At 38.5% G+C, this 26,066-nt stretch overlaps 1 protein-coding gene across 1 annotated transcript in view; it reads right to left on the reverse strand.

The window, feature by feature from the left end:
* LOC140235504 (polypeptide N-acetylgalactosaminyltransferase 10-like) overlaps positions 1-26,066 on the reverse strand; it is a 65,864-nt gene that overhangs the window by 22,414 nt on the left and 17,384 nt on the right. The window contains exons 4-6 of the mRNA XM_072315528.1: positions 24,367-24,533; positions 12,602-12,787; positions 4,339-4,528 (exon numbers count right to left, since the gene is read on the reverse strand). Coding sequence (XP_072171629.1) covers positions 4,339-4,528; positions 12,602-12,787; positions 24,367-24,533 — 543 coding nt within the window. The remainder of the gene's footprint in view (positions 1-4,338; positions 4,529-12,601; positions 12,788-24,366; positions 24,534-26,066) is intronic.

A 26,066-nucleotide genomic window follows, 5' to 3' on the forward strand; every position in this document is an offset into this window, starting at 1 on the left:
GATCACACACGGACGCACACACGGACACACGGACGGACGGACACACGGACGGACGGACGGACGGACACACGGACACACACACGTACGGAGCCCGTTTCATAGTCCCCTGCTCGAACTCGTTCGGCGGGGACAAAAATGCTGGAGGACTATCCACATGATGACGTGATCAGTCATGCTTGCGGACTGATGTGTTAAGATCAACTGGCATGGGCAATGACTGAATGCTGTGTGAAAACATGAATGTGGCATTCCAACCTGTACTTGTAAACACAGACGTGGCACTCCATCCTGTGCCTGTAAACATAGACGTGGCATTCCATGGCAGGTGAATACACACACCCAAGGTAATCTTGAGAGTTAAAGCTAACATATATATATTTTTTTTTTCACCAGTCACCCAATGGGAAGTGACAGTATGTAATTGGTCCAAATCTGTGTCCTTTCCCTATAATGGAATGATTTACTTTGGCAATGTTGCAGAACTCTCTCTGTCTCCTTCCTATCAATTCCCACTTTTTTGGGTTGGTTTTTGTTTTTGTTTTTTTTTTGCTTGTCAGCTGATTTTGGAAAGAGAAGTGCCTGAAAAAAAAAAATTGAATACTTTTTTTATTTTGTTGCTTGTCATGACCCATTATCATCGGGTCAAATTCCCCTAGCAAAAAGCTAGATCCGCCCCTATTTCTAATGGGCTAACTTATCACTGTGTGTGTGTGTGTGTGTGTGCGTGTGTGTGTGTGTGTGTGTGTGTGTGTGTTTCTCCTAATTTTGGTATACATACAGATTTCTTATACTGTAAAATGAGGAATGTTTGCGTGCATTTTAATTTCGCGAGCGCAAAGATTCGCGAAATTAAAATGCCCGTGAAAATTCTTGTCTCCACAACATGCATTGAATGCCAGTGGCAGTTCGAAATTAAAATGCACGCGAAAGTTCTTGTCTCCACAATATGCATTGAATGCCTGTGGCAGTTCAAACTTAAAATGCACACGAAAGTTCTTGTCTCCACAATATGCACTGAATGCCAGAGGCAGTTCGCAAAAATTTCATGCCGAAAAAAAGGCTGTCGGCTCCAATTCATGACAAATTCATGCCACGAATATATCATGTTTTACAGTATATTGATTTGCCTAATTTTTACATTTCATGCTGGGCAAGCCAACATTGAGTTCTGTGAGTAGCAGGAAGCCTCTGTCTGATGATGATTATATAAAAAGAACAGAGCAAAAACATATTTAAGATTCAATCAGTAGTTACTGCATCTACTTTTTCATTTTCACTTGAAGACAATTTGTTTGCTCATGTTTGGCAAACCAAAATATCGATATATATTTTCAAAGAAGCATCTGCACACTGGAGATGAAACCAAACAGCAGATACTGTCACAGCAAATCCCAGACCTCAACCTCATCTTGACACCAATTTCACTCTTGATATAATCACCCTGTAAATGTAACACAACTGATCAATTAGACAAGTACAAACATAAGCAACAGTTAATCATCATTAATTGTGTCAGTTCATAATACTAAACTTTATGCAAATGATACCGACATGGCAAAAATAATGACTGACACATTGTCGCCTTAAATTAGCTCAATGCAAAGTTGCCAATTCGAATAAACCCAGAAAAACACTGAATACCTGGAATTGAAAATATTTCATAAAGTTGATATTGAATTAAATATTAAACATTTAATATAGAAAATTAAATAATACATGAATATAAACAATGGAAAACTCTAAAATGCACTGAAAATTACCGAAAATATGACACATTTAAATCTGCTTTGAATTAAAGACTTTGTTGAGCCAGTATAATAAATGCTGAGTCTGCATGTACATGTATGTACATAAATCTACATACTAATACATGTATTTCCCTTCCACCCATGTAACAACTAGGCTGTGTGTTCAAGGCTGTGAGTGACATTGTCTTTGACAGACAGGTGAAATGGCAATTTCTCTTTAACAGGCTTTGTGTTTTGTTTGTAAATCATATTGAAGTGATTTTTTTTTTTTTGTCTTGTACATATATCTGACTTTTAATTTTGCAATACACATTGTATACCTCACTTGTTAGTTTAAGCCACAGCTTTCTTGGTTTCATTTCTTTTAAACATTGTCTTGGGGGTGCTGTCAAGGGGATCCCAACGCAGCACCGGCCAGCCAGGGGGAGGTGTACAGCACTTAAATGGCCGAAACACTGGTGATCCCTGGTGTGCTGCTGACGACCCATGGCATTTGCGGAGTTAACATCTTTCCGTTTATTATCTCACACATTGTATACCTCACTTGTTAGTTTAAGCCACAGCTTTCTTGGTTTCATTTCTTTTAAACATTGTCTTTTAATATACCCTATCTAGTCTTCTTGAATTCAGATTGAATTAGAATTTGAAATAAATACATTTATATGATAAGTACCAATGGGATATCAAATGCCACTGCTGCATCAGAAACCAATTTACCATTTGGATAAAAATCCTTTCTTATTTTGTTCTCAAGCTGACCTTCGTATGCATACTGCCCTGAACAGTAAACCAGAATCAATTCATAATGGACGCTTTCGATTGTTGGTGAGCGAGTCTGATGAAATATTCAAACCCGTGATCTTACAGTACCGTGTACATGGAAACTGCACGGAGACGGATGCTTAACTGCCAACAGTCGTAGGGGCACAAAGCTAAGTAGCATGCTCTCCGAGGATAGTTTATTCATGACAATACAAATGGCTTGCCCCACTCAGGGGATATTACGACATATAGCTGGTGGCGGCAGAGGGGAATATGCAACGACCAATCCAAGGGAAAAAAAAAAAACACACAAAAAAAAAACTCTTGAAATGTATCCCTGGCTGTATTTTATGCAACATACAACACTTTAATATAAGAAAGAAAGAGAGAAAGAGAGGAAGAAAGAGAGACTCACAATTGTTTTCATCAATTCTGCATTCACAGCTGAAATCAATCCATGTGCTCAAATTTCAAATCACCATCGTAATACTGCTCAAGTTGAAAGAAGCAACTGAGTTGTTTACAACTGTCAGACAAACCATACTGGTTGGATAACTGAACAACATGACATTTCATACTGGATTGCACATTGAACCTCTCTAAACTTGTGTGTTTCTTTATATTTTCACTTGAGTATCAAAATTACGACTGATATTTCCAATAATCTATGAAAGTCATGTCTTACTGCAGTATATGATTATTTCTTCCAATTTGATTGTATGAAATGTATATATATATATATATATATATATATATATATATATATATATTTGTATGTACTTATTCATGACGTACTATTTTGTGTTCTTGATATAACACCACCATTTATGTAAATGCAAAAATCCTGCACTGAATTTCCTGTAATATTTTTATTGGATGATTAAATGAAATAAAATAAATTGAATTGAATTGAATTGAATTGAATTGAATTGAATTGAATTGAATTAAAATGAATTGAATTGAATTGAATTGAATTGAATTGAATTGAACTGAACTGAACTGAACTAAACTGAATTGAATTGAATTGAATTGAATTCCTCTTTGGGATTTAAAACAAAGCAGTAAAAAGCTGGTGTTGGCCTTATGATAGGTCATGTACCTTATTGCAGATATTACCTTTATTTCTGCCCTCTGATTCCAACAATACTGATTGAACACATGTACTTGGCATTCAGTTTAGTGTACTGTTACAAATCTAGACATACTGTGTCACTGCTTTGCTGCTGTATTCTGTTGATAATTTTTATGCTACATTTCACAGTATTGCAACACTGCTGCCACTGGAAAAAACAACAACAAAAATCCTACTACAAACTATCCTCTTAATTTAGAAAATGAGCTTGTATTGAAGTATAATGCCATTGCTCAGAGCCTCTGTAGATACATTGTCACTATTTGTCCTTGTATCTCGCTCTCCATCTAATTGTAAAGCAGGCGCATTCTATCGTTCGTAAGGAATGTCCACTGAGACCAATGAATAATTTCTTTCTCCTCAAATTATGCATTCCAATCACAATACAATCCTTTGCTCTTGTCTACTTTTGTATCATCAATCCCCCTTCTTTCTTGCTCTTCTTTTTAAAAATCTTTTTCTGCACTGTGCAATTATAAGTCATGAAAGATAATAATAATGATAATGATAAAAATAATAATAATAATCATTATCATCATCATCATCATCATCATCATCATCATCATCACCATCATCATAATTCAAATTTATAAAGCACATAATAATCAACAATTGAAGCAAATATTGCTAAAAAATGATGAGCAAAAAAGTTGGCAAAGCCTTGGAAGTTTTTGTTTTTTTGTTTTTGTTTTTTACCTGAAGGGGTCGCTCTCATGACTGCGACGCTTGTTCTCCGCCTCACTGATTGGTATGCGCTTGTAGTAGAGCTCCCAGTCAAAGGCGCCGCGCATCACGTCGCCCGCCTGCGACTCGTAGTGGAAGTCCTCGTTGCTGATGACATCAATCATGGGGCAGACGATGCGACGGTGGTTGAGGGCGATGCGCTCTGCACCGAAAAACAAAACAAAGGAGATCTCTTGAAATGGGTTTAGTCTTGATGATATGTTTCATAGGTCTAGTAACCCCATTCCTGCATCATTATTGGGGAGGTTTAAAGATCGATCAGGAACAAGATATTTGTGTATCACAGGCATCTCCATAGGTGAAAATCTCAGAGGATTTTTATGTTATTCTCTTGTCTGGATATGAAGAGACACCTATGTTTCCAGGATCAGGGAGAACTACAGTAGCTGCTCTGATTTAGCAAGGGTTAAGTCTTTAAGTTTGTATCAGTCAACGAGTGAAAATCCTTTATTTCAGGTCATTCGCATGATGTCCCCTTGCTTTTCCATGATTAAAATCTTAGTAATTAATGGTTTGCCCCATGAAAACTGTTCCTCTCTCACTTGGGGCTCTCTTCCTTTTAACATATTCCTTTTTACCCCTACTAAAACCTGGTACCAATTGTGCAAAACAAAATGATCAATACAGCCTAATATTTGCTAAAATGAATTCAAAATGTATGATCATCACTTTTACTTTGCTATCTGGGCCTGGTACACACACACACACACACACACACACACACACAAATAGATTTTGTGTTGCTTCATTTCTTACAGAACTCTAGTCTGAAAACAGGTACAATTTGCGAAAATGAATCCAAAATGTATGATTGTTACATTACACTGGGGTCTGGGGAAGACTTTCTGTCATTCAGTTGCATAGTCTAAAAACAGGTCTACTGTTAGAAAAGGAAAAAACATGACTGGATATCATGGGCTGTTTGAATGTTGGACAAAAGTGGCAAACCCCTGTCCCATACCCATTTGGCCTAAGTGTGATAACCCCCAGTTAACGAGCTTTGCACAGAGGAATAACAAAAAAGGGGGCACCCAAATTTTGTCATACATCATTGAGACAGCTTTCATGAATTCTTAAAATCAATTTAACGAAAACCTCCCTTCATAAATGGGGAGACATGCATACAAGTAGCCAAGAGAAAGAGAGAGGGGGGTTGTTTGTGTAAATGTGAATGGGACGCAGAGAGGAAGAGGGTCAGAATGGACTAAGAATTAGCATGTCTAGTTGGAGATGACAGGTAGGAACTGCTGTAAAAATACTAATAAGGGTAAAGAGATGGGAGCATCTGAATGAAGTAGACGTAACTCTTGTGGCTCTGTCATAAGAAATTGAGTAGTCATACGTATTTGGAATTCTCAAAACACACAGGAAAAGTTTTGTTGACAAGATTCACAGGAAAAAAATGAGTGAATGAATGAATTAATTAATTAATTAATCAATTAATCAATGAATTAATTAATTGATTGATTAATCAATTAATGTTTAAGGGCCCAATCTTATCAGGAGTTGTGATTATCGGGAAGATTGATCGACAAACTTGACGGCTAATTTGTGAATTAATCCAACCACAGCCACCCTCTTTCAAATGAACAAACAGCCCTCAAAATTCATTATCGGGTGAGCTGCATATGGTGTGCGGTGGTGTATGTGTTTGCATTCTTCTTTCTACTGTCCCACTGGTACAGTTTCTGATCTCTTTCTTTCTTTCTTTCTATCTGTCTGTCTTTCTTTCTTTCTTTCTATCTTTCTTCTTTCTTTCTTTCTTTCATTCATTCTTTCTTTCTCTCTTCTTTCTATCTATCTTTACAGATAACTCTTAAGATTAATTTCTGGCCCTCCATCTTTTCACCTCCCTTTCTTTCTAGATTTCTCATTGTTTTCTCTACTTTCTCATTCGCTTTACCCCTCCCTACCACCATCAAAAAAAAAAAACAAAACCATAAACCCTCTTTTGCTCAGTTTGTCCAGTCTATATATATTCAAGCTCATGCCTTCACGTCTGCCTGTCCAGAAAGATTATAGTCCCTCTGATGTCTCCCTGTGGAAGGAGATGTCTTCATCTGCCTCCCACTATGATGAATAAATTTTTATGTTTACTGCATTTGGTAGCTTTTCCGGCTACGTTTTGGTATCCCCTCCCACATTCTAATTGCTTCGGCTTGCCAGGGTTCCTTCGACTTGGGGAGTGAGATTGGGAGAGATGGATAGAGAGGAACGGGTCTGGGGACCTGGGTTTGCAGGCTTGGTCCATCATTAATCATGTGCTCTCACATTTGCACACGTTGAAGATATAAAGCACTGGAAAAAAAAAGAGGAAAAAAACGGCATCTCATCGTCAGATCCCAATTTTTCACTCTCCTGTGTAATGAAATCTTATCCCCATCGCCTGCTTGCCCGTGCTGCTGTATGCATACGTAATATTTGTCAGTATGCCTTAACGTGCCAGTTGCAGCTCTTTTTCTTTTGTTCTGTTGTTCAAAGCCAGCCAAGACGGCTGCAAGAGAGTGCGGGAAAAAACGTCAGATGATACGTGCCTCTCCCTGGTGGGGAACAAGTGTAATACTTCTCTCGTTTTTTTGAGATGAGTTTCATCCCTGAAAGAATTATGAACAGTTCTGCCAAACTTGCCAGTTTCGAAGGGATGGTCCTGAATACTTAGCATGACGCAAGCAAAGAGGTGCCCTGCTTACTATACCTTCTGATTGGTTGCGATGAAGCAAACAGTCGTGGTGGACACGCATTAGACGAAAAATATCCACATGCAAGGCACTGTAAAGCTTTTAGCAGTTCATTGTTTTTCTCCTGTTTTTGTGCTCTGTTGGTAATGGGAAGAAATGTAAAGGCACTTCCATCATGGTCAAAGAAAAAGCAGCCATGTTGTGACATTCTCTCATCTTAAGTCTCAAATGAGATATACTGTATACGCCATACATCTTATAGCGAGTCTATATTTTCACAAATCGGGACTTCCCGATGACTTCGCGAGTGGTAAAATTCGTGATCGTGGAGTACTGAATTGAACGGAGAAATGAGTACGTCACATTCATATCAAGATCAGAGTAATTTTTTTGTGTGTGTCTTTAATTTCGCGAATACCACCCGACTCGCGAAATTCACGAAAATAAAAACCTTGTGAAATATTCGGCGTATACAGTAGTCTCCAACTAATCCTGACTTTCAGAAACTACAAGTAAATAGGACCTCATTTAGACTGTAGTCATAATCTAAGTCAGGCTTAGTTAAAAATAGTGTCTAATTTAAAAAGGTGCAGGGTCTTAATAAACCTTACTTCAGAGTAACAGCCAGTTGGTCTGCATTCAATATAGAATGATGAGGAAACAGCTGATCCGATCCAGGACATGAAAAAACACACATTCACAGAGGGCAGCCCAAGATGAGAATTCATTAAACCAAATCATTGGTATGTAAAGAAAGAGACATGCATGATAAGGATGGCTCATGGAAAGAAAATGTCGAGGGAATGATGATCTAGTTTTTTCATCTCTTTTTCCTCCTTCTATGGCCCAACCTGGAGTTATTATGAGTATCAGTTATTATGAGTATCAAAGGTGCACGACTGCGCTATATTCCCCAGGTCCACATTAATAGCCACCTTCCCCAACAAACATCCATTCACTGGGCCATGCGGGTAGCGGGAAGGTGTGAACTGTGGCTTTGGTGATGGGAAAGCGTAAACAGCGCCTACCTGATCGTACCACCAGTGTGGGTTCCACCACAAATTGATGGTGGTTTTTGTTTGACAGACATGTCAAATACTCAAATAGGACAGATGCGGCAGAGGTGATACCATTAACCAAGATGGAATTGGATTAGCCATTTTACTACTCACCTGACATTACATACACTGCATGGATCACTGTTATTGTCAGCATATTTGTGAAAATCATATCATCTCTTACTTCATGCTCTATTGTTATTCGTGCTTTTGTTGTTCGTGCTTTATAATGATTACGACAAATAATTACATTGAATGTTTTGATTACATCTGGCTTTGAATTATGACTTAAGTGTTCACTTCCAGTCTTCATAAATGAAAAGTTGACAAATTTCATTAGTAAGAGGGAGATCAGCATATGAATGCTGTAAGAACAGTTGGAAGAAAATGCACTGGATAAACTGTTTTAGACTCTATTTGTGACCGTGCACCTCAAAACGAACATAAAGTCGCACACACTAATTTTGCGTGAGGACTGAAAATACTTGAAATGGGTCAACCTAGCCGAACTTGACTTTTTCATATATTCTGAAAGAGTGGGTCTTCTTTTACATTATGCTACAATTTGGTATCATAAAATGGGCAGGAAAGTGTGTTTTTAGCAGTTTATCTCGCACATTTTTGGTAGAATAGTGTGATTAGGTGTGTCTTTAGAATCCCTTTTTCATTTCTGAAAAACCTTGTCCACACTCTTCACTTTCAATTCTAATAACTTCTGAAAGGATAGTGCTACTGCTTTGAAAAATAGCATTAATTATAGACAGAATGTGTTAATGAGGCATGCTTAATTTCAGTTTAATCTGATAATCCCTTCATTGTTGTTACTCTGGTGGTTTACTTCCTGTTTTTTGCCCCATTCATCGCACAGCCAGCACGGTTTGGTAAAGATTAAGCGCTTGAACAGACACTGTACTTCAGAGCCTCTTTTCTCTGTTCACACTTTTCCTGAGTTTGTGCTTTCTTTCTAATATTTAGATAGGTTAGGAGAGTCCATTTGATTTGAGTTATACATCATTTTAAAGCTTAAAGTCTGCTCTTTCAGAATATGGTCTTAACTAAAATTCATGTCTGGCGACTTTTTGTCTGTTTTGAGGTGCACGGTCACATTTGATGTTGTTATTTCTAAGCACAACATCAGTGCAAAGAATACCTAGAATTGCTGCTATATGAGGCAAATAAAACGTCACGTGGACAGTTTGGTTAAACAGCGATCTTATCTGATGAAATAGTCTGATGCCTGACACACTTGCAATATTGACATGATGAATATGACTTCTGTCATTTGCTGATGCAGTGAGTCAACAGGTGCAAAAAAAAAAAAAAAAAAATCATCTTGTGGAGGTGGAAAATACGTCATCAAAATTTTCCTGTTATTCACTGGTAGAGATTATGACATCATTCACCATGTGTTCCTTGCTGGCACCATGCCATGTCCACATACTACAAGACACTTTAGTATCACTACAGCCATGAAACAAGTTTTTATCACATGCAATGTTCTGCTGTCTATGATTGATCATTCAAATTTCAATGTTCTTCTATTTTGGTTCATGTGGACTGATAGGTTCCATGACATTTGCTTGTGCGACAATTGCTCCCACGAAATATCTGCATGCTTACGTCAAACATAAATTCTATCCACAAACACCACCCTAACCCTAATCCTACTCCTCATATCAAACTAAACCTTAAATCCCATCACAACCCTTACCCTAATCCTAACCCTAAGTCCTTGGAGAAACTAAGACCAGAGCAATTGTTGCAGGAGCAAATGTTGCAAAAGTTACTAAATAAATTGAAACAATTCCAAATACTACTGAATGGCTATGCTGCAAACTATTAAAAAAGATGTTTACCAAACTGATATGATTGTGTGACACGCAATTATGAGTCAGAGCAAATCTGTTGAGAACATGAAATACTGATGTTAGTTTGGGACTGTCAAAATGTTGGCCTTGATATGATTTTCTCTGCTAGATCTTATCCACCGCAAGTGTTCTTGGCAACTTGTTTCTCGTAACAGTGGACTATAGCGATGCGATGAATTTTCTGGTGGTGTCCAAGAAATTATTCTGCAGCTACAGATAATCAAACAGGATTTCAAATGGTAGACACTACGCTAAACTGGTAGGTAGAAAAAAAAATATACAAGAATCAGCAAAATCTTCCCTTAGTGGAGCCTTACAACCCTCTCCACATACACACACACACACACACCTTCCAGACATCTTGCCATTGGGCTCTCCCAGGAAGCACCCTCATCCAGCGAGTTCTAATCGTCATGGTGATGAGCTGATAATGACCAGCAACACCACAGGAAGACATCTTCCTTACCCAAGGTGCTGATGAGGTGCGAGAAATTACCCAAGCACATCTTGATCGATGACAAAGGTGCAGATCACATCTATATCGCCTATATAATGGCAGGGTGATAGCACACGTCTCAACCCATCAAAGACTTCCCTAGTAATTTTCAGCCCAGTTAAATGTTACTAAAGGAAAAAAAAAAAAAAAAGCCCAGCAGTTTGCATCATCAGTAAATAGTTCCTTACAACAAACGCTGGATAGCAAGAGACTGAATTTTTGATAGTAATTCACACGGCTGTATTCTCAATGCCTCGAAGCTGAAAGAGACATTACAACATGAATATGCTATCCCTGTAACACCACTGCCTTACTCTATGTGGGACTAGCCTCAAGTAGATAAAAAGCTTCAGTATTTTTCTTTTGGCGGGGGGGGGGGGGGGGGGGGGAGGGGTGGACGAAGGAGCAAGCCTGCAGGACAAGTATACATGGCATAAATACTTGGTAACATGCCTGGGACAACTGAAGGCAATGGTTTAAAGTTACATACAAAGGCGCTTCCATCATAAGTGTGGAAAGAGTAGCTCCTCTCCCCTGTTGGCACATACATAAGTGAGAATACTGTGAAATATAAATGCATCCGCTTGAAATGCCACAAGTTGCAGCATCAATACCCAAAATAGGAAACACAAAGGACAGACAGAGAGAAAGAAGAAACACAAAGAGATTCAGCAGACACATGTAGAGCATGAGATGACAAGATGAAATATGAGTAGGCATCAATTAATGAGAAAGGGGGCTGGGCAGGGAGGATGCAATGATGATATTTACACCTAAAGTAAACTTTTACGGGAATGCGATACCACCCCGGACTTCCCATTCGGGGTGCTCCAACTTTCTCTTCCAGTTTCCAAACTCATGAAAATGGATGGTTTCTCAACACATGACGAGTTTCTCTTCTGCCGCTCCCCCACAAAATACAATTTCATACTCTACTTCTAGCCATTAAAGTTTGATGACGCTCTGATCGAGGGAGGACTGCTTGATGGATGGGAATGATTTGTGTTCACTGATTATCAGTTCATTGACCCTCATCACCCAGAGCAAGATCAGTGCAGTTTAGAACTTGGAAGACAAGATTTAACTTGGCTTTTTGTATCTAATTTTTAACTAATCTCATCTTCTTTCTCCAAACAACAGTCCTTTTAAGGACTTCACACATATGGTGTTACTGCAAACTGCTCTTCCTCATTTAAATCAACACGTAAACTTTCAAACAACCGATCCACCTTTTTTGCTGTTCAACACAACATCAGAACAAATTCACACATGTAAAGTCAAATTAATTCACCCTAGCTGTTTGTACATAAAACTATGATGAAAATCATATGTTTGGTCAATAATGTAGTAACTACAACTTCCTATCTCTGAAATATCATTGCTGCCAAGTTGTTACAACCAAACAATCATTCACATTAATGTGGCTGATGTAATTTAGTCCTTTTCATTTTAGTTCATAAAAGAATACGAAGAACAAATCTGTGAGACAAAATGAATATTCCTCTAAAACACTTTATCACCTCATGACCTACTTTGTTGAAACTTTCAACAACGTTCTTTTTGGTTGATTCAATCAGTTAAAGGGTGTGTACAGTTCTGGTCGAGGTGAGGATTTAGCTTTTAACGTTTTGCGAGATATTCAGAAACCACTCTATGAGATGTCAAAGAGAATGCAGTTTTAAGGGGTATCAAAAGTTTATTCGATGAAAATCGGTTTTGAAATGGCTGAGATATCAAAAAACAAGGTGAAACAAAGAGATCCTAATAAAGTTGTGGCATGTCGCCTTTTATTATTAGCACTTTTTTGGATATCTCGGCCATTTGAAAACCAATTTTCATCAAATAAACGTTGAATCCTTCTTAAAATTACATGCTCTTTCATATTTCATAAGAGGCTTTTCATTATCTCACTTAGGAATGTTCAAAACATGAATCCCCACCTCAACGAGTACTGTACAGTCCCTTTAATCCAGTTTTACAGTTACTATAAACTAAATCTAAACATGGAGTGGCTTTGGACCTCAATATCTATCATGCCTTCCTGCCATAACCAGGAGTGCCATTGGACCTCAATGTTTATCATGCTTTCCTGCTATAACCACTCATCATTCCTACCTAAAAGTGGTGGCAGCCAATTATAGTTTGCCTCACAGTGAGAGTCCAGGAAGAGAAGGACATCCCCGGTAGCTGGCTTGGCTCCGAGGAGGCGGGTGCGGATCAGCCCCTCTCGTCGTGGCAAACGAATGATCTTCACCTTTGGAAACTGCCGCATGTACTCATCCAGAGGGGCTTTCAGGTATGCTGTGTAACAAACAGATATAGAATAAAAAAGAATATCAGTTTTGCAGCATATGTGAACACAAGAGCCAATGTTTTTGAGTGTTTAGGTAAACAATGACTAACAACTTCAATTAAATACAGACCTCTAACAGACAAGGTGTGTGCATCCCCCCCCCCAAAAAAAAAAAAAAAAAAAAAAAAAAATCTCTGCACTAACCAATAACTGGTTACAAGTATGAACACAAGAGCTGGCTAAAAGCATAATTTCACATTCATAGAAGATATTTCTTTCTTTCTTTTTTGCTGTTTGTAAATGGGAGGAAAGTAAATTCCAAATATAGCAAGCAGTTCTTTGGCAAAACTAAACAAATAAAACTTTGAAACTGTCTTTTCCACATAGTCAACATACTTTATGAAGTAAAGTGACCTGCCAGTATAATATCTTTAGCATACATTCAAAATGGAAAACAAAACAAAAACACTCCCAAAAAGGTAAAACTTCAAATTTTGCAAGGCATGGCTCACAAATTACACGACACATTCTTCCTGGCCAGGGCACTGCAGTGTGAATGCTCTCGGCTATATATGTCCCAAGTCATTTCACAGGGTAGTAGAAGGGTCGTCACTTTGACATGTTGGTGTGAGGACCAGGTGATGACGATTACATGTCTCTTGCCTTTAAGGGCAGACACCGACACACACATCCCGGCGGTGGGAAAAAGGGGAGGCGGGGCTGGCTGCAGTCATAGAGTGTCTGCCTCTAGCACAGGAGCTCCCTTGTAATGGGTACCCACCCCTACTTATACAACTATTTTGTGATCAAAATGACAGGTGTCAAATGGAAGATCCATCTGTCTAAAAGTTGCAGATGAGCAAAAGAGTGTATCTTGGATAGTACATTGTACCTCACTCCCTTTCAATTCTCATTACATCTCCTGTTGCACTAACTCTACAGTACGTACACTGTACATGTTGATCAAAAACACATACGTTGATAATATTTACTGAAAGAAGCGCTAAATAGACACTATTTTGAATGGACCTCAACAGACAGATCATATATTAAAGGTCCTGTTTACCTTTGAGAGCAGTGATTTAAAAAATGTTCAAGATATCACATTTGATGCATATGTGTAGGTCAGTTGGATCACAAAACATCCTACCATATAAGTTTTTTGCAATAAAGCCTACAATATGAGGAGATATCACTATTTTTCTCAGTAAATCATAACTGTAGACCGTTTAGTCTGGAAACATTTCTATCATATCTATTGTTCACATTTTGTATACTTAACATCAATTATACTGGTTCAAATTTTTACATTGGTTGTTTCTATCCCTAACTCACATTTTAGAACTATTTTGAAGCACTAATGCTGGGTTTTTGTTTTATCTGCAAACGGTAAGTTATGCCTTTAATGGAGATTAAATTAAAGAGAAGGGTGATCCAGGGATATAAGCAAAAGTAACTACTTGCATTATTTCACTTTTTGTTTGTATCTATCATCTTCTCCTATTTTTGCCTTATAACCTTGTATCATCTCTCCTGATGAATGCTTTTTTATAATTTCATACTTGGCTAAGCATAGAAGACAATAAAGCTGGTATCTCACTGAGCGGCGAACGTTTGCGAATATAGCAAATTTGAGATTCGCCAACTTTTCTGACGAATGTTTGCAAAAAATCAAGGTTCGCTTCTGCCATTAGCGACAGTTAGCGACTTTTAGCGACAATTAGCAACACTTCCGCGAATGTTTGCGAAAGTGTTTGCAAAACACAGGTGGCGACTATTAGCGACTGTTAGCAAATGTTTGCGACAATTTTGCAAATGTTAGCGACAGTTTTGCGAACATTAGCGACTGTTTGCAAATCCTTTGCGACAATTTGCGAATGTTCTGGGACATAGAAAAGTACCAGGCGATTGTGTATAGTGAGACCCATAAAACGAACGTACAACCTTCCACTCAATTCAGATCTCTTGTGACAACCGTTCAAAATGGATTTCCAGTATATGGAAATAATTCTGCCAAGAAGAGGCTCCACATGCTGCTATCCTTGAAGAGCTGCTTTGCCAGGTTGCTGCTACAGCTATCGTGCAGCATAAGAGAAAGAAGATAAAGAAAAACAAGAAAGGAAGAAGAAAAGAAAGACTGTTTGGGTCAAAGAGTGGTTGTTGCAGAGGACAGACTTTGGTCAATATGAAAAGCTTTTGCAGCAATTACATGATGGAGATGTCAAGAGCTTCAAGAAATTCTTTAGAGTGGAACCTTGCCTGTTTCAGGAGCTTTTATATACGAACCATATGGTTACTTGTTCGCTAGCAGTGGCGAATCAAATAAAAATGTTAGTGACACCGTATTACGACCGTTTGTGAATTCTTACGAGTGTTTTGCGAATGTTTGCAACTGTTAGCGAAAATACAAATTCGCAAAGGTTCGCAAAGAAATTTTGAACATGTTCAAAATTTCTTAGCGACAAGAAAAACTGTTTGCGACAAGAAAAACTGTTTGCGACAATAAAAATTTGCGAACTTTCTTGCAACTGTTAATGAACCTTTTGCAACCCTTTACAAACCCTGACGAAATCCAGAATTCGCTACGTTTGCAAACGTTCGTCGCTCAGTGAGATACCCCCTTAAGGAATTTGTAATACTTAAATAGGATCAAACAGAGTAGAATTAAAATCTCTACATGTAAGTCAAAAGTTTATGTGAAAACCTATGCAAGTCCTACTTTCTTACTGACCAGATGTTTCAATATAACAGAGAAGCTGATAGCTGACCACCACACAAAGATAAATTGGCTTTCCATATGTTGTTATACAAATGATGCACAGGACAGAGTGGATTGGTGTGAATTGGATGCACGAGTTTAACTTTGGAACTGTTTCAACCCACAAGTTCAGCGAGTGGGTTTTAGACTGTTCCAAAGTTAAACAAGAGCCGATACAAAAACCCATTTTATGCGACAAAATAGTAAAACAGAACTACATTGCATGCTTGAAAGAGTGCTACATTTAAGAAGACTGTGGATGGTCGTTAATGGTTATAATTGGCTACAACATAATTGTCAAGAATTCAAAGCTAATGTCTGATGAAATGTCCCATAGCTGTACAAACTATGCATATAAAGGATAGTTCTAAGCCACCAGCTATGCTGGGTTAAGACGCATTGTGTCATGTCGACTTTTCCTATAATAGACATCTCTGGTAACTGTTCTTCAGTGATTCATCGAGATGTTGTGCAGGAAAACAAAAATAGCACTAGATTAAAGGTACCGCTTGACAATGCTTCTGGTTTGTAACATCTAAGCTGCCTGGCTCTCTCACCTTCCAGTATCTTTACCTCCACCAAGGAAGGAGGTTATGTTTTCATCGGCTTGGTTTGTTTGTTTGTTTGTCTGTGTGCAAAATAACTCAAATAGTTGTGAACGGATTTGGATGAAACTTGCAGGAAAGTTAGTGACACAAGGAACAGATGATCAAATTTTGGTACTTATCCACTTTTCATGAATTTTTGAAGGATTTTTGATATTTTAGCAGAAAAGGTCAATAAACTCTGAGTTCAAGCTGCACATATTTGAGGTTTGCATAATAGCTACATGCACTAAAGCGTGTGCTCTGCTCGGCCAGGTGCCGCGCAGCTGGAGACTAAAGGGACAAGAGACCCGCGGGTCTAGCGCTCACCCGAGTATCGCAAGTTCACCTTTCGATTTCGATTCAAAGTTTATTTCATTTTCCGACAAAACATAAGTTACACTTCTTTTGACAACAGAGAATAAGGTAAACAGAACATTATGTATTGAAAAGAATGTACAACAATTGAGGACCTTATAGTAATTGTTATAAAAAAGAAACAGAAGTGATTGAAATGAAGTACATGTATAACTTTGCTTAAAGTGCGAAAAATGGAGAGACCCACTAAAAAGACAGAGCTTGTAGAATGTGGGCCCCTCTGGAAAAATAACATCAGTGGGAAGATTAATTTAAGCATCATAAATACAAAAGGAAAAAAAAAGAAAAAAAGAAGAAGTAGTCTGGAAGCCCACTGAGAATTAGATTCACAGATAAATACATTTACTTTCACAGACGTGAACAAACATAGAAAAAGACTAGACAACGAAACAACTACTGAAGAAAAGGCTGTACGGGACAAAACGGAATGGACAAGACTAACAAACAGAAGACAAAATAGCAAACGAAAATGCACAACAGTCACTAATCTAAATCCTTTCACGCAGTCACTAATCTAAATTATTCACAGCTCTACCAAAATTTGACCAGGCATTCTCAAGTAGAAGATGAAACTGTACAATATGGGCCCAAATTTTTTAAGATTCCTTAATTTGGGGGGATTGGGGCCCCCTGGGACCCTCTGGGTGGGGCATGATGCCCATTTTTATAAATTGAGATCCTGACCCCCTAGGGATGCTACCTGCCAAGTTTGATGAAAATACATCATGAGGTTTTCAGGAAGAAGATGAAAATGTACAAATCGGGTCCCCATTTGGACCTTCCCAACCAACCCCCACCCTGCCCCCAAGAGGGGCACCCCTTGATCTCCTATGAACAAACTTGAAAATACAGTCATTAATGTACTCACTCATAGTATTATCTTACCTTCTGATTCTAGAGAAGATTTGTAAAGATTCCTTCATTTTGGGGGTTTGGGCCCCCTGGGGGCCCCCTGGGTGGGTATGGTGCCCATTTTAAGAAATTGAGATCCTAACCCCCTAGGGATGCTACCTGCCAAGTTTGGTGAAAATGGGTCATGGGGTTCTCAAGAAGAAGATAAAAAATGTACAATTTAGGCCCCATTAGGACCCCTCCTCACCCCCTCCCCTGGGTCCCAAGCGGGGCACCCCTGATTTTGCCATGAACAAACTTGAAACTAAAGTCATCAATGTACTAACTCATAGTATTAACTTAGCTCTATCACTTCTGGTTCTAGAGAAGAAGATTTTTACAGATTCCTTAATTTTGGGGGGGTTTGGGCCACCCTGGGGGCCCCCTGGGGGCCCCCTGGGTGGGGCATGATGTCCATTTTAACAAATTGAGTTCCTAACCCCCTAGGGCTGCTACCTGCCAAGTTTGATGAAAATCGGTCTTGGGGTTTTCAAGGAGAAGATGAAAATGTAAAAAGTTTACGCACGACGCACGACGCAAGCCGGACGCCGGACGAAGGGCAATCGCAATAGCTCACTTGAGCCTTAGGCTCAGGTGAGCTAATAAACAAAGGCTTCTATACACTGTGTTGGAAAATTGGGCAATTCTCAACATGTGTAGCCATATGAGTGGAAATGAGCTGCTTGGTGGAAGTCCATGCTCTCAGTCTCAGAGTGCTTTTCTAGTTGGTACTGTGTTGATCCAAAGTCATGGTAAAATGTGGTTGAAAACTGAGTGCTTTAAAAAGTAAAAATCTATGAGTGGTTGGATGTATCGCACTAATTTCTCTTATCAACAGCAGTGTTGGCACACATTGTTTTAGTAAATTTTCATTACCACAGAGGTTTTGTTTATGAATAGATAAGTGACAGCTAATTTTTCAACAATTTTTTGTGTTCAAGTTGTTTTTTTTTTCATTCATTCGATTCATGATGCACTTCAGTCAGCAAAGTTCAACATTTTTTTTTTTTCAATTCAGCCACTAAAATGATACAGTGTCTTTAACAATGGCACAGGTTCAGAGCTGCAATTCAGTGAAATGGGATCAATTGCCTATTTTTTACTTTTTTAACTCCAGTCTAAGTCTAATGAAACTTCTAAAAGCTTATTCTTGGAGTCTGATAACTCTCAAGGAAACAGGGAGGGGAAGTTCACGAGCCAGGAGAGGAAATTATCAATTTCTGTGATGTGACCTTTGTGTAACATACATTGAATGAAACCTCACATCAGGTTTGCTTTGTTTGTTTGTTTTTTGCTACATGATTTTTGTTTTAAGCTATTTATTTTCCCAAAGAACAGCAGAAGCCCTAATTGGCAAAGCGGTGAGATAACTACATTACGCAGTTAATCATTCTGCATCAAGTGGTTTGGTACAATATCAACCTCTACCCACTGAAGAAACCAGTACTCTTAATTCTAATAGACAAATTGATTGCGTATCTATTCAGTTTATCCACATTAAATCTAATTGCAGAGTGAAACAAGGATGCCATGAAGCAGATAAAGATATAATAATGCACATTCGCACACATGAACAAACATAATATACAGTTGAACCTCTATTATCCGGCCTCCCTTTATCCGGATCTCTCTATTATCCGGACGCAATCTCGCCGTGATTTTTTTTTTTTAATAATTACGGGAAGAAAGGGGGATTCCCAACTCCTTGAGAACTCCTACCCAAACACACATGAATTACATATTACTTCCAATATGATTAACATACATTGCATCAAATTTCCTTCCAAATTGCTTACCTTCAGACATTTCAACATCCCGAAACATCCCCAAATGTAACAATGAAAAGGTTGCAGTATACACATTACTACATGTGGTACTACAATGGGCTACATCAGTACATGTGTATGTATATGTACATGTATAAAGCATTGAGTCTCCCGTATCCGGCCAAATCCCTTATCCGGATGAGCCCCGGTCCCGACTTGTCCGGATACGAGAGGTTCAACTGTATGCTTATGTGTAAAAGGGCAGTTGCGGGCAACAAGGGGGCTACAGGATAAAAGATCTCACATATCTCAAAATAAATAAGACTGATTTGAACCAAGATGATTATTCAGATGAAAGAAATTGCTGCAGCAAATCATTTCATGAGAGAGAGAAAAAAAAAATGTTCTCACAGCTTCTAGACATATATCAGCTTTTTCTTGACTAATAGAAGCCCAGAAACTGGTACTCATGTCAAAATGACACTCTACTTAGATTTTGAGGCCAAATGATTTAGTGAGAATAATGGCAATAAAAGTGATGATAAGAATGATAAAATCAAAGTAAAATAACAATACTTTTAATCATTACGATTATCATCATCACAAGTATAAGACGATGATGTTGATTATGATAATCATATGATAATTATCATTTTCACAGCTTGAATATATTTTGCAAAAATGGGTGAAACTTAACATTTCATTGCTTTCTCATTTTACATCCAACTTTACAATTACATTTTCATTAATCTCTCTGTTAGATTTTCCTCTAGATAATAAAAGCAATGTAACAGTGGAGTTGTTTGTACTTCACGGTATCAGACTCGTGCCAAGATTAGGCAACCACCACATGTCAGAGGGAATTAATGGCCACTCATCACATCAGCATGACCAGAATTGGACAGCTGCCGCGTAATCCCATTCAGATTCATCCTTTGAACGGTCGGGAGCAGTGAACCCTTTCTCTCTCTCTCCCCCCCCCCCCCCCCTCCATCTTCTCTCTTTCTCTCTACATCTGACTCATCCTAGGCTGATGGGTGCGTTGCCTCTTTTAAAGATGAGGAAGAGATACCATGAGGTATGTTATCAGACCCCCAAAGTCAAGTCAGTGAAAGTGACTGATATTCATCCTCCGTCAAACACCGAGAGAGAGAGAGAGCATTATCCGTATCATGTGATATCTTGACACATTACACTCGTCACCATTCTCGCATTCTCTGTTTACTTTTCACGGGGAAGCGGAGAGAAAAGCATATCATTGTTGTTAATCTCTAAATATGAGCTTTGAAAGATATTAGGATGCGTTATCTGCTTGTGTTATCTGAGAAGACATAGCTTAAGCACCATGCCTAAGCTTTGAAAAGTTAACTGATAAAATAGTTGTGATAAAGATGGGTATGATTTCAAAAATATCTCAAATTGTCTGTCATCGATATTCACATAAAAGCTCTACCAGTTGGTACCTAGAAATGGGGGATGATAACAAGAAACGCAGACAAAAACAGCCATAACATATTTACGAATGTATGCATCTACATAGGAGCTAGTCCTCGTCAACTCATACCCTTTTATCAGCTTAAACTAGTTTGCATTTTAATTGAGTTTGCTAATTCATGAGAAAAGAATGTTGTACATTGTGGGAAAACATTTCACCTACCTGTAATGAATTTCATTGATTCTGCATCATTGAGGAAATGCGCTCGGCGTTCAAATACCATTGAACAATTTGAAGTTTGAACATGATTGTGGAAGAAGTTCACTGCCATAGAAGTAGTATCTGATGTGGTAGTTGGTACTGATCATGGCTTCAGTACAGCAAACCTTTTAAAGTGTCTGCTATTAGTTCTTGATTTTCTTCAATCAGTCTTCTTCTTCTTCTTCTTCTTCTTCTTTATTTTTGGTCAAATTTGTTGATACTACAGTTGATAGTTAGCTTTTATCCATCATAGAGTTTATGAATATTATTCAGTGCTATTCAGTCTATCTTTAATCCGCAATAATTGCAACATTTCTAGTTTTTCTACATTAGTCAACAAAATCACAATGAACAATTTATACTTGTGAATACTATTTCCATGACAAAGTGAAAAAGGTTATTAAACAACCTCAGGGCCCCATTTCATAAAACTTGGTATCAGTAACAACTGCCACATTTCTATGACAAATTTGCTCTCAGCCAATCAGATGCAAGGATTTCAGTAGCTTTTAACAACTATTGTAGTTTATTGTTGATAACAAGTTTTATGAAACAGGACCCAGGTTGCAATCCTGTAATTCAAGATTTCAGTCAAATCATAATCTCTCCCAAAGAAGACCTATCATATCATGTTTAAACTCAAATAATATGATAGACTATCTCACAATCCAAGCAGACAGCTGGATACTGAGACATACTTGGTAAACAAGGCTCAACTGCAATCACTACTTGACATTCCTAGCCAAACTCTGTGATAAAAACCACGCTCTCTTTGCCCCGTTCAAATTTGCACTGAAAGCAACAGAATTTGTACAGTAGTAAGCTCAAGGATTTATTGGTCACAAGGTCATCACTTGCCACCAGTGAGGCAACCATGTGTTTGAAGCTTCATAGACAAAGTTTTGGCACAATTTCACTTCAGTTGCACATTCCAGGAAGTTTGGGAGTTTTTGTTTATCCTCTTCCTCAGTTACTTCGCCATGTCTATAAAATAGGTTCCATGACATTTGCTCCTGCCACAATTGCTCTGATAAAATACTTGCACACTAAGCCAAACATAAATTCTACCCCAAAACATAACCCTAATCCTAATTCTAATCCTTTCATCATACTAAAAAAACAAACAAAACAAAACAAAAAAATAAAAAAAGACTATCACAACCCTAACCCTAAACCGAAGTCCCTGGAGAAAATAAGATTGGAACAATTGCCTCAGAAGCAAATGTCGTGTCACCATCATATTAAGACTACTATGAGCAAATGTAAATGGCCCCAGAGTGGAATATTCGCTGTCATCTGTTCCAATCCATGAAAGACCCCCATCCCCACAATCCTCACCACCATCCCTACCCCAACAAAACTCTGGTAACTCTAACACTGCACATGCTTTATTAATGACCTCCCCTGACACTGGCCATGTGTTGTTGTTGTCATTGTTTTCTTTCCCCTTTGTTTGACACATGTGTCTGTTGTGTCGCACACATTTGTCTGTTGAGAGCGAAGAGAGTGTCATGTGTAAATGAGGTGTTGGTAATCTCCCACTGTGTCCTTACACCCTGGGATGACCATCTGTAACACCACTCTCATGAGGTGCTTTGACAGTCTTCCTTCAAGGCTGTGGCCTCCATTTGCAGGTCACTACAATTTTCTGAGATACCTTTGAGCCATTTCAGACTGGTATGTGGTAAAGATCTTGTTGGACAAAGTGTCAGTGGATACACATACAGTCAAATCTGTCTTAGCGACCACCTGCCATATACGACCACTGAAACCAATTCCCTCTGAGAGAAAAAGCATGTTAAAGAACCTGTCTACTTAAGTATAGCAGCCACCTGTCTATATTGGCCAATCTTTCGTCTCCCTCGGGTGGCCACTATAGACAAATTTGACTGTATTTTTTGGGTCATTTTGTTTGTTCACTTTGTCTGGAAATCCAGCAATTGTTTGTAAGTCTCACAGCTAACTTCAATCATGTCCTTCCTGAACACATTTCTCAAATCATGTTGGGCAAATTGTGGTCTGAAGGTGTTTTCCAATTGAATTCAGACGAGCATTTGCAGTCTGAAGTTTGACCTTTCACATACAATTGAGGAGGTAGAGTTTAACTTGACATTGCATTCATGGTGCATGCATGTATGTACATACCCTTGCATGTATGCATACAGAGATTTGCCTGTCTGATTGACAGGCAATTAAATTAGTGACATAGTTGTTATGCAATGTTGTTTGCAGGTAAGAGTCAGCAAGGACTCGCACTCAATGTCGTAACACTCCATAACTCAATTACATTAATTACACATTGAATAGAAACATGATTATAAACAGGTTCTCTTGCAAGTGTGAAACCCCACTCTATTTTTCAATATATATTTTTCTGCATGCATAAGGCGGTCCCCTGGCAGTCCTGGCATCAAGTTCTTGGCCGCCTCACGAACTGTTCACACGTCAACTTCAAGGCAGCTTGAGTATTCAGAGTTTATTCAGACATGGGCTGGAGGGGTCAACTCAGAGGCTTCATGAACTGAATAATTTATCACTGTTCATTGTTGCTCTTGCTCAGCACAGCTATTCTCAGGACCAAACATCACTCTATCACCAATTAAAGGCATAATTTACCATTTGCAGACGAAACAAAAATCCAGCATAATGCTTTAAAATAGTTCCAAAATGTGAGTTTGGGATAGAAACAACCACTATAAAAATTTGAATCCTTATAATCAATGTTAAGTATTGTTAAATACACAAAATGTGAACAATAGTTACTGTATTATAAAAATGTTGCCAGACTACACTGTCTACAGTTACAGTTTAATAAGAAAAATACTGATATCTCCATATATTTTAGGCTTTATTGCAAAAATTTTATATGGTAGGATGTAACACAACAGACCTACACACATGCATCAAATGTGATATCTTGAACATTTTTTAAATCACTGTTCCCAAAGGTAAACAGGACCTTTAAGATTTCCCTTTGCTATAATATATATTAACCGAGAACATGTCGGGGCAATTACCCCCTGAGGACAATTACTGCCTCCCCCCCCCCCCCCCCGCCCACTAAATACTGTATATGCCATATATTTCGCGAGTCTAAATTTTCGCGAATCAGAAATTCCTGACGATTTCGCGAGTGGTTAAATTCGCAATCGTGGAGTCTTGTACTGAACGGAGAAGTGTACATGCATATGTCACATTCACATCAGGATCAGAGTCAATATTTTCGCGTGTCTTTAATTTTGCGAATAGCACCTGACTCGCGAAATTCGCACAAATAAAAACCTTGCGAAATATTTGGCGTATACAGTACTGGTTAGTGATAAGGTTAGAGTAAAGATTAGGGTAACGGTTAAGTTTAGGGTTAGAGTTTGGGTTAGGGTTAGGATAAGGTTCAGGATTAGGATTAGGGTCAGGGGAAGTTGTAATTGTCCAGAGGATAATTGCCCTAGACCCACTGAGAAAGATATCAAAAGTCATGTAGCAGACAGGAGTGAGAGCTACGCTGTATACTGACCTCTGTCGCTGAAGTCGTCCACAAGGATGATCTCGTGAATGAGGTGCTCCGGTGAGCGGTTGAACACGCTGTGGACAGTGCGCTTTAACGTGGACAGGGCCTCATTGTGAAACGGGATGACCACACTGACATTGGGCAATTTCGCTAAATATTTAACCTCTTTGCACCTGCGTACAGAGACAAAGATATACAGAATGAGAGAGAGTGAGAGGTAAGAATAGACGGAGAGATACACAGGACAGAGAGAAAAGACAGAAATACATGGTAACCATTAGCACATATTTTACATAGGAAGACCAATATATGTATCAAAGAAATTACACCATAGCTACATGTATTCATAAGCCCATTGAGGACGAGTCCCGAATATACTCAGGCAAGTGTCTATGGGAAAGGCATCTTGTAGCAAAATCAGCCTGTCCTCAACAGAATACACATGTTCAGTATAAACATGTGGAAAGTAAGAGACCTTGCATCTGAACTTTTGATACTTGAGACAGATAACAATTCTAAAGGGGAAGATACTGAATCGATCAGATTTGAAGTCTACGGGAATACTAGAACATGTTTGGTAAAGTAGTTTAATGAAATATTCCCAGTGTTACTAATTATGCTTTCAGTAGCTGTATAGTACCACACCACAGCTTTGCAGTGTACTACAATTGTATGTGTATCATGTGGTGACACAACATTTGTTCCTGCGACAGTTGCTCCAGCCTTATTTTCTCCAAGGACTTAGGGTTCGGGTTTCATAGGGTTGTGATGGGGTTTTAGGTTTAATTTGATATGAGGATTAGGATTAGGGTTAGAGTTACGTTTGTGGGTGGAATTAATGTTTGGTTTAGCATGCAGATATTCCACAGGAACAATTATCGCAGAAGGAAATGTCATGGAACTTAACCATGTACAATGTATGTGGGGTTTCCATTCCAATCAAATGTTGAATATTTCCTTTGGTGATAAATACAGCTCCATCTTAGAAACTTGTTGACATACCAAACCTGCTAATAGATTTTCACATCATGACAGAAAGTAATGAATGAAAGAAAGACATTTAACCCTTTTTAAAAACCTGTAGTCATGTTGTGAAACTCACTTTGAATAGGAAATTGGGGCCTTTGGCAATATTCCACAAATTCCCAATGACGGTTGAAAAGTCACTTACTATCTGAGTACACTGGGAATAACTGACAATGAAGCTTCTGGTTGCTATAGCAATGACATTGCAGACAGCTGTTGACAGGATACAATGTATTATCCAAGGCTGTCCAGATAATGTCACTAACTCAGTCACATCTAAAGTTTGGTGTACTATCAGCCATATGGCTGCTCTGGCTCAATTTTGATCAGGGATTGAAATAAATAAATATTGCAAAATACATCCCGCAAAAACAAATAAACAAACTAAACTGTATCAAAGAGCAATTCTTGGTATTTTCAAAAAAAGTGCTGCTTTTAGAAATGCCACAGAAATGTAGACTACCTTTTCCCGAATGTGAAACAAGAACCAGGAGATTGTATCAAAATGCAATGTACAATTGTACGAGTCCTGCTGCTACTGTAACAATGTACATTTTGTATTTGCTTACACGAGGATCCCCAGCGAACACATTGATACTGGTTGACGTGAGCTGTACATCCAGTTGATGAAATTAAAAATTCCTGCATGACAATGGATCTCTTCCTCTCTCAACCATCAC

Source organism: Diadema setosum, chromosome 11 (assembly GCF_964275005.1).
Source record: "Diadema setosum chromosome 11, eeDiaSeto1, whole genome shotgun sequence".
Classification (NCBI taxonomy): Eukaryota; Metazoa; Echinodermata; class Echinoidea; order Diadematoida; family Diadematidae; genus Diadema; species Diadema setosum.